Source organism: Colletotrichum godetiae, assembly GCF_030913485.1.
Source record: "Colletotrichum godetiae strain CBS 193.32 chromosome Unknown BDP55scaffold_17, whole genome shotgun sequence".
Lineage (NCBI taxonomy): Eukaryota > Fungi > Ascomycota > Sordariomycetes > Glomerellales > Glomerellaceae > Colletotrichum > Colletotrichum godetiae.
Window position 1 is genome coordinate 571,634 of NW_026851265.1, and position 8,943 is coordinate 580,576.

At 51.2% G+C, this 8,943-nt stretch overlaps 2 protein-coding genes across 2 annotated transcripts; both read right to left on the reverse strand.

Moving 5' to 3' along the window:
• Positions 1-362: 362 nt before the first annotated feature.
• Positions 363-1,535, reverse strand: BDP55DRAFT_661621 (uncharacterized protein). The gene has a single exon (XM_060574744.1). The coding sequence runs from the start codon at positions 1,384-1,386 to the stop codon at positions 451-453; it is 936 nt and encodes a 311-aa protein (XP_060430627.1). The 5' UTR covers positions 1,387-1,535; the 3' UTR covers positions 363-450.
• A 2,506-nt stretch (positions 1,536-4,041) lies between these two features.
• Positions 4,042-6,168, reverse strand: BDP55DRAFT_107506 (major facilitator superfamily transporter). The gene is made up of 6 exons (XM_060565358.1): positions 5,501-6,168; positions 5,254-5,438; positions 5,008-5,183; positions 4,737-4,945; positions 4,510-4,679; positions 4,042-4,450 (listed from the first exon to the last, which is right to left on the reverse strand). Exons 1-6 carry the CDS (start codon positions 5,974-5,976, stop codon positions 4,191-4,193), a joined length of 1,476 nt encoding a protein of 491 aa, XP_060430628.1. The 5' UTR covers positions 5,977-6,168; the 3' UTR covers positions 4,042-4,190.
• Positions 6,169-8,943: the final 2,775 nt, after the last annotated feature.

Here is an 8,943-nt window from a genome sequence, read left to right on the forward strand (position 1 = left end):
GCAATGACAACTCTTGGAATAGGGTCGTCAGCCATATATGCTAATGCCTTCTCACGACGATGATCCAAGGCCTACTGGCGTTTTGACTGGCGGGGATAGCGGTTATACGGATTTCACGTCGTGCTATTCCACGGCAGGTCTATTTTCAGGACAATATCAGCAGCGGCAGTAGAGACTGGAAACATGTCTATGACTGTTGACGCACGTCGTCTATGTAGCAATGTAATGTGTTGTATCACAAGACTCGTTGACGGTTAATGGAAGACGTTGGTGTTTGACGTGAGCCTTTTGCCCCTTGTAGTAGTGAGCTTGTATCCGGCTTGCAGACGAGTTTAATGCCATATTTCTTGTAAATGACTCCTTAGACATCCTTTTGCAATACCTACCCCTCAATCTTGCCAACCTCTTCGTCATCTTCGTCATCTTCGCCATCTATATGCACAATTACTTCTAGCAGCTCTGCCACTTGAAAGCAAGCGACTCTACGACCGGAGACGTATCAACATCCTTGCGTTCTTTACCAAAGAAAACCAACCCCCCGCCTTGGGAGATGATGCGAAAAGCCACATTCAGAATTCCGACATAGCCATCGCTACCAGTACAAGGAGACGCCGAGTTCACTCGCTGAGCCACATCCACGTTCCGGAAAACGGCCGCCGAGCCCGACGCCGTGCTCGTAGACTTGGCAACCTTGTTCGACCAGTCAGCAACTTTCCTCCATCGAACCCCCAACAAGCATGTACAACGACTCACAGTATCAGAAGCCGTCTCGGACCAATAAGCCGTCGTATAGAAATCGACCTTGGTGTTAGAACTCAGGTAGAGCCCCCCGCTGACGGTAACATCCTGCAGCAGCAAAGCCTTACCCGGATCGCCCTCGTCGATGAGCAGGTGTACCTGGCAGCTCGTCGTCTGGCCGGCAGCTATAGTCTCGCTGAAGTCGGGGAGGGTGATGGTCAAATCGTCCAGGCCGCCGGACCAGGTCAGTCTGTCGCTCTGGGGACAGGCTGGTCCGCTGTGGGTGACGCTCTTGATGCGGAGAGCGGCTGCGGAGCCGAACACGGCGAGGAGAAGTGCGGTGGCTCGAAGCATGACGGCTTTTAGGATCTGCCAAGGTTGAGGGAATATGAGTTTATTGAGGAACTCCAAGTGAGAGAATCTACTTTTCTGTGACCAACTCTGTTGGATGGCATACATCATGCGAGCCCCCCTTTTATAGCCGGTTCTCAAGCCTTTCCATGCATCAATTATCGAGAAGTAGGATGCCACATACAACACCATCGACAGCTTTCTAGTTCTCATGGTACCGTACAGAAGTCTAAAGAGATCCAAGGTCGCTTTATATTGTGGCGATGTGTCCGGTAGCGTCGGGTAATTAGCCAACATATCCAGCAAATTAGCATACTAGCGATGCATTTCAGGCTGTTTATCAAAGTCTAGAGCCATAGCCGCCCTACGCAAGGGATCAAGCCTAGGTAGAAGCCACAATGTCGTATCAATATGAATATCCGGACCCTTTGGGGTCTAGAGCGTCGACTCGTGCCGCCAATTATCACTATACGGTGCATCTCTCGGAGGAACCTGCAAAGAGTTCCGTCGCCAAAATCACAGTCATCAACATTGACTGAATCATTTACATTGGCGTCGATTATCATGGATTCAGCGCATTCAGCTCCTTCTTCCTGGTCTGCTAGTATTGGTCGTACCTTCCGCACTTGACGCTTACCATCCATCTGGACACACGAGAAGGGTATATACTCCCCCTCAATTCCATTCCCATCACCAGCACGCAGGCGTCCGTCTAGGTCGGCGGGTCAGGTCAAACTGGCTGGATGGTGGAATGGTTAAAAGATCAACAAATTGATTACCCTCCAATAGCCTACCTCGACAGGCTCCGAGTTCGAGTCCGCATACGATCCCGGCATGAGCACCATAATAACCGCCAAGAGATGTAGCCACACCGATGGTGAACTCTTTTTTGCTTGTGGCTTTTTCTTATGGTACTATCGTCTCGTTGTGCAAAAAATTAAAGCTACAAATTCCCAAGAGCCTTCTCAGAGAGTGCAGAGACGTCCGTCCATAGGACGGACACCAGACGTGAGAAGTTGGATATGCGGCCATGTCTAGAACATCGTCGAGCCTTATGGCATCACAGGCTTAGGAGACTATTCTAGAGATTTATGCTTCGTCACTATCTTCGAGTATTAGTGTCGATTTGAGTACTGATATTTCCCGGGTATATACGGCCTAGCTCCACGGAGAGAAATGAGAGGCCGAGCTCAAACAGTACGCCTAGCATCTTCGCAACTACTAGTCATCATCACTAGCCTTTATATTTTGTGACTAGTTTCCTTGTCACAGGGTTTGAGGTTTGAAGCAGTTGGGGAAAGGAGCGGTGGGAGAGGCGAAAAGAAACGAGGAAAACCAAGAACGGAAGCTTTGAACTGGTTCAGGGATGAGTGAAGGAAAAGTATCCAAGTCTTCCTGGTGTTTTTGTCTGAAGACTACATGCGTATGGAGGCTGGAATACCCCTGGTGTATTTCCATGTACCAGTAATTATCACGGAGGCCGGTCATCAGTAGCCGGTAGCCGGTAGCCGTTCGGCACTCTGGCACATGCAACAGACCTCCGGTATATCCGTCCGCTGGTCGGAAAAGCCCCACCCATCGGCCCCGCCCTCCGACTTCTTTCTGCTCATCCTTTCCGGTAAGTAGGTCGTCTTTTGTGTTACGACTTCTTCCAACTTATCTATCGTAGCTTCATTCTTAAAGTGAAATGACCAAGGCGCCGTGGTAGTCATATACACGAGATCCATCCAGTTAAATGATGCAGGTTTCATGAAATCTTGAGACATTTCGACTCTGCGCGCCATACCCATGATCTTGGAATGCTTTTCCGTACTTTTAGGAGGAGAAAAGCGCCATGTTACTGCCTAGTGAACTTAGCCATAGCCTTTCTTCCCCTCCGTCCAATCCTGCAGCTTAGGTAGGCACGTCAAAGATCGAGACAATATGCTAAAAAGAAAAAAAAAGTCTTTTGAATAGGAATGAAATCCTTTCTGAGACAGATGCTTGTTCTTAGCTATCGTACCTGTAATACATCATATACTCAATCTAGTCTCCAGCGAACTTGTCATTATGTCTTTCGGGTATCCCCTGCAAAATCACGGTGCCAACATAATGGAAAACCTGGCAGAAAGTAGCAGAACGCCCGTGCAAGACCGGCTCATGACCCTAGGACGCCCAAGTATCGTGAAAGCCTCAAGGCTGTAGGTCTTGGGACTCCCGTATGAACGATTATTAGCTCCAAGGTAAGTTCACGTGAGACTTGGAGGGCCTCGTCACTCTCCGAGCCCATATCCCCCACGGCCGGAGAAACGGAAATGCAGCAGTTCGTCCCACAGCCCAACTTGTCAAACTCACATTTGCATGACGTGCTTCACTCGGCAGGTTCCAGTCGTATAGTACTAATGTACCTTGAACCCGTCACACGGGACGGTCTGTCAAACATGAAGTTTGCCCGATCTCGCAGACAATCACAGATTCGGCCCCTCAAATGCAAACATGCCCCTTGTCACCCTGTCCCATTGAGGTCAATCTTGGCATTGATATTCCCCTCATTTGGCTTTTGCCTTACCCCAGGTTTTCCCCCAAGTTTCTTTTAGGTACCCCTAGTCTCGGGGGAAAGGATGTCAAGGCCAAGAGTATTGGCAGGACTCCGCCCCCCTTGAGGACAAGGCCAAGGCGTTGCCAGATGAGGTGGAAGAGGAGGAGCTATCCGTCGGATAGGGCCATGTATGATTGCAGATTGGGGTCCTGAATTTCATCTGGTATCTTTTATGTGAGTACTCGCGGGGACGCATTTTCGACTGGACTCGTGGCAGAATTCTCATTGAGAATCAAGCGCAGTACCCCTGCTATGCTTCGTATTACTGACAGCTCATACAGCCCTGCGTTCGTGTCACATTTCAAATGTACTGCATTGCATTGGAATATCTTGACGTAGATGTGCCTCTATTTTGTTATCCAGCTCCAAGGTGACCTCGAATATCCAGATCTATCCCCTTGAAGCTCCCATTCTTTCTCTATAGCATGTGCATCATCCGCGTATGTGATGCGATATACAGATAAGAACACCAATATACTGTGCTAAAAACATTGCATTTGAATCCAACAGACTCATATTCCACTCAAACCGTGTAGCGGAAGAAGCTGGCGTTGTCACCCTTGTGACGCTCAGCAGCCTTCTCCTCGGCAGTGTAGAGGGAAGGATCCTTGTACTCGCGGTCTCGGCGAGCGTTCTCGCGACGGAGGTAAATGGTCATGAAGGTAGAGAGAATCATCGACATGGTCAATGTTGACAGGAGGGTGCCGTGACCGGGGTAGTAGTGAGGCTTGTCCTTGGCCTGGTACAGGAAACCAGCAATTGCGCCACCGAGGTTACCGAAGCCTATGCCACCCGTTAGCAATTTACTTCATGGAAACTATTTGATATCGACCAAGACTTACCGACGTGCATGGCAATACCAACACCTCGCTTGACAGAGCCTCCAATGTTGTTGCCGTTCCAGGCGACACCCTGGGGAACGTTGGGGTAGATACCGGAAGCGGCGAAGAAGCAGCCTGCGTACTTCACTCCGTTGCTCTGGGAGGAGAGAAGCATGATGAAGCCAGTCATGCTGTGACAATAGTGTTAGTTTGCAGTTTGGCTCTGCGCCATGAGATGGAATACATACGCAATAAGGCAGAAGAAGATCATGTAGATTCCACGTTGGCGATGGCGATCGGCAATCCAACCACCACTGATGCAGCACACGCAAGCCACGATGTAGGGGGGAACGGTCATAAGCTGGGCCGTCTCGTTGGTATATCCGAGGCCGCTGACGATGGTGGGGAGGAAGAGAGAGTAGGAGTAGAGGGGGGTGTAGATTCCGATGGTGATGAGCTAAGGATCTGTCAGTATGATCGCGCATGGTACAGCAGAATTATCTGGGTACTGCAACTCACCATGTGAACCCAGATCTTCCAGTCCTTCATGGCATCCTTGAAGTAAACCATGCTGAACTCATCAGCAAGAGCGGAGCGATCCTGTTCAAGACGACGAGTGACTTCCTCCTTCTCGGCAACAGTGAGGAACTTGGCAGTCGAAGGGTAGTCGTTCATGACGAAGAATGCGGCGATGGCTGTTCAAGACAAGGTACCATTAGTATCGAGCCACTTGTTTCACATGAAGCCATGGAAATCGCAACTTACCGACAGCGAGAGTGAGAATACCCTCAAGGATGAAAATCCAGGCCCAGCCGGGTCTACCGCCAATGCCCTTCATCTCAACGATGCCTCGGGCCAGAAGACCTCCAAAGGCACCAGCAGCGGTAGCAGCAGAGAAGAAAATTGCCATGCGAAGACCGCACTCGTGACGTCGATACCACATGGTAATGCTGGAAATAGAGGAGTCAGATGTCTGGGGACATTAGATGGATTCAGACGGGGGGTTACTCACTAATAGGTGATACCGGGGAAGAGACCACCCTCAGCAAGACCAAGAGCCATGCGAGCAGCCAAAAGTCCGGCGTAGTTGTGCACGAGGCCCATGAGGGTACAGCAAATACCCCAGGCGATCATGATGCAGGGGATCCAAATGGAAGGGCGGAAGCGCTTCATGGCCAAGTTGGAGGGAATCTCGGCAGCGACATACCAGGGAAAGAAGACTGAGAGGGCGACGTTATAGTCGAGGCCAGCCATACCCAGGTCCTTCTCGATGCCAGCGAGACGAGCATTGCCAATGTTGGTGCGGTCCAGGAAGGATAGCAAGTACAGCAGGGCAAGGAAAGGAATCAAAGTCCAGTCGATCTTGCGCAGCAGTCTCTTTGTAGCAGCCTGGTCGAAACCACTTCTGTCGGGGTCGCTGGCGTACTCGACCTCGATTGAGGGGTCGACCGCAGCGCCGGACTTGATGTCTTTCTCGGAGGTCGACATGTTGACGATTGACGAGAGAAGGGGAAGAGTCGTAAAGGCGAAAACCAGTGGGACGGGTGAGGGTCCGGTCGAAGGTTAACTTATAACCCAATTTCCTGAAAACCACCTTGCGATATTTAGAGGAATGGGATAAAATGGCCCAGACTGGTGGTGTTGAGCGAGGCGTAAGACGGCTGATAACCCAAAAAGTCGATGAGTGTCTCGGATGAGAGTGAGAGCTGTGAGTGAGACTCTCAGTAAGACCTTTGTCGGAAGCTAATTTCGGGGCAAATGCAACCTCGGAGGAAACGAGAATAGAGCTGAAGCCGTGTAACTGGAAGTGAGCGGCGAAGGATGCAAATCACACGTGGTGTTGGCGGGAGGGAGAAACTATCTGAGGCTGAAGCTCAAGATGGTTCCACGTCGTTTCTGCTGTGAGACTGTGGAGGTTCGCCACGAGAACTTTATTCCTCAGCACCACACCAAAGGGGATGAGATGGCGGTAAAGTTTGGGGACCAGAGGTGAAGTCAGGACAAGAGCAACCAGTCGCAGGTGCAGGTGCAAATGCTTCTCTCTCAGTGGGAGGGCAGCAGGTGCAAGTGCAAGAGCAAGAGAGACAGGAGCCGAGCATAAACAAGGAGCAAGAAGCAAAAGAACATGATGAGAACCCCGGGAGAAGCTCCCCTCTTTAAACCAATCTCACAAACAGGGCAACATGCCCATCCCCTTCCCCTTCCATTGAGAAAAGCCCATCTGGGTACCTTAACGACCTTGCTCAAGACTTTACCCCAATGTGCTTACCTTGGCTTAGCTTGGGAGGTACTGCAACTGGGCAATCGAATCCAAACCCCAGAGATTTAGGTTCTTGGCAACGAGCGGGTGTGATATTCATGGCGTTTGTGTTGTGGAAAAAGAGACAGCGAGCAGCCAAAAGTACACGAGTACCTCAGATAGAGAGACAAAGATTCCTTACCCTGCGTGGCAGGGATGGTCTCGGTCTGTCAAACCCTGGTGCCGGGGTACATCAAGGGACTTGGTCTGCACCCTCGAACGCCGAGTCCAACGGGAGGCCGCACGACTCGAGATGGAAGTACAGGTACTTCTGAATGTCCGGATATCTTCTGCGCACCCATCTCCTTGGATGCAGAGGTAAAGAAAGAATCGCTGCCGTCGCAGTTGCAACTCTGCCGCCTCTAAGGATCCGGATCCTGTCAGCTTGTCCCGTTTTGGATCTGTCCGCCACTGCAGTCCATCTGCACTTCCACCCGAAATCTTTCTCGCGTTGGTGCAGACGATGCAAATGAGACAGATGCGAAATCAAGCCGAGGCACCCCTACTCCGAACCGAAGCAATCTATCCAAAATTTTGAATACTCACACACTTTACGGATGAAGACACTTATTCCACGCTGTCGTCTTCAACTTTCTCCTTTTATCCATCCTTGTCAGTCTGGCTTCTTTCATCCCACATCCCACATCCCCATCCTCCCACTCCCGGCGCGGACCAACCTGGGGCGCTTGCTTCCTCCGCATCCAATTTCTCCCCCGCATGCCAATTTCAGTCTCCCCGCCTGTCCTCAACTTCGTGACTTCTTTTCCCCCCTGCGGTTGCGTCTTTGCCAAGAAGGCTAGGCTGGGGACCCCAACCTCAGCCACCAAAGGTAGCCAAAGTAGCGACACCGGGTGAGTGGACATCAGCCTTAGGTGTGCCTCTTGGTCGTGAGTCTTTCTCTGCGAATGAGCCCTCTAGACCAACTAACACCAACTGGCAACGCTGCCGTGTCTGTACCAAAGTGCTTTGCAGACAGTAGTGGAACCAAAGCTGACGCCTACTCCGTACGCGTGCTGCCGTTGACAAATTACTACCTTACTCTGTGTTTGTAGACGCCCATCAGATAACCCCGCCTACCTTTGCCCGTGAGTGCGTACGTAGTACGGCCTAAGCATGCATGTCAGGGCCCATGGTCGACATCCGTACCGCTCTAGCCATGTCTCGGACGGATCAAGCAGTTCCTAAATTGTGTCCATTGTCCTGGGACATTCCGAGTCCGAGTTGGAGTACAACACTGCCAGCCGGGCCGTAATCCCCGCGCGTTGTCGTTATGAATCGTCTTGTACTGTGCTTGAGCTCTGAGTGGGAAGTGGAAAGACTCTTCCGATCCGTCAACGCAAGAATTCACAGAGGTCAAATTGCGGTCGCAACGCAATAAAGATGCGGGCTTCCGAATCCCATTTCCACCAGCCAACGCCTGGGTGACACAATTAGCTGCTGACGTGTTCCTGATAGTGCTCACTTCTCTTTTCGTTTCTCTCGCTCTCTTATTGTTTGCCATATAAATACGCTGCGAATGCCGGCTACCAGATCAGGGGACAATCGGAGGATTTCAGACTTCGTCCCGAAGCAGGAATTGCCAATACGCTCTTTGTCGTGGCATGGGCGTGGCATACGCCAGCCAAGATAACAATTGCCATGCTGCCATGTGTCTTTCCGCGAAGACGGGGAGAGTTCCCTCCCATCCTTCAAGCCACAAAGATCACGATTTAGTGACACAAGCTGGTGGGAGACAATGGTCGATGTTGGTAGCTCGATGGAGGGTTACATGGTGACAAGTTGTCGGTTTTACTCGCAGCCACGTGTACGGGAGGGCTAAGAGAAACACTAGCGCCGGTCGAATGGAATATTCCCTTCATCGGTGGCTTCAGAATGGAGAGATTGGGGCAGAGGGGATGGAGGGGAAGCAGAGGCTTGGAAGGGATTACAAGAGTCTGGTCTAGGGAGAAAGGAAGTGAGGAAATCCATCGCCAAGGTTCAGAACCTACTCTCGATGGTCAAAGATGGTGGTGAGGGAGTTGGAGGCGCACCCATGCCTGACCACGTACAGAGTAAGGTAGAGCTCTGGCTGAGCTAATGATAGCTCTGGGTTACTTGGGGGAGGTTGAAGGATAGTCCGGGTTGGAAGCTGGCAGCTGGAAGAAAGCAATGTGGGA

What these genes read in the sequence shown, in the direction of transcription:
- BDP55DRAFT_661621 (XM_060574744.1), bottom strand. Translation starts at nt 1,386, where the DNA reads ATGTTGGCTAATTACCCGACGCTACCGGACACATCGCCACAATATAAA.
- BDP55DRAFT_107506 (XM_060565358.1), bottom strand. Translation starts at nt 5,976, where the DNA reads ATGTCGACCTCCGAGAAAGACATCAAGTCCGGCGCTGCGGTCGACCCC. An exon ending in TATTCTCACTCTCGCTGTCG is followed by an intron (nt 5,184 to 5,253) that starts GTAAGTTGCGAT and finishes TGTCTTGAACAG; the next exon opens with CCATCGCCGCATTCTTCGTC. An exon ending in TGGTATTGCCATGCACGTCG is followed by an intron (nt 4,451 to 4,509) that starts GTAAGTCTTGGT and finishes CGGGTGGCATAG; the next exon opens with GCTTCGGTAACCTCGGTGGC.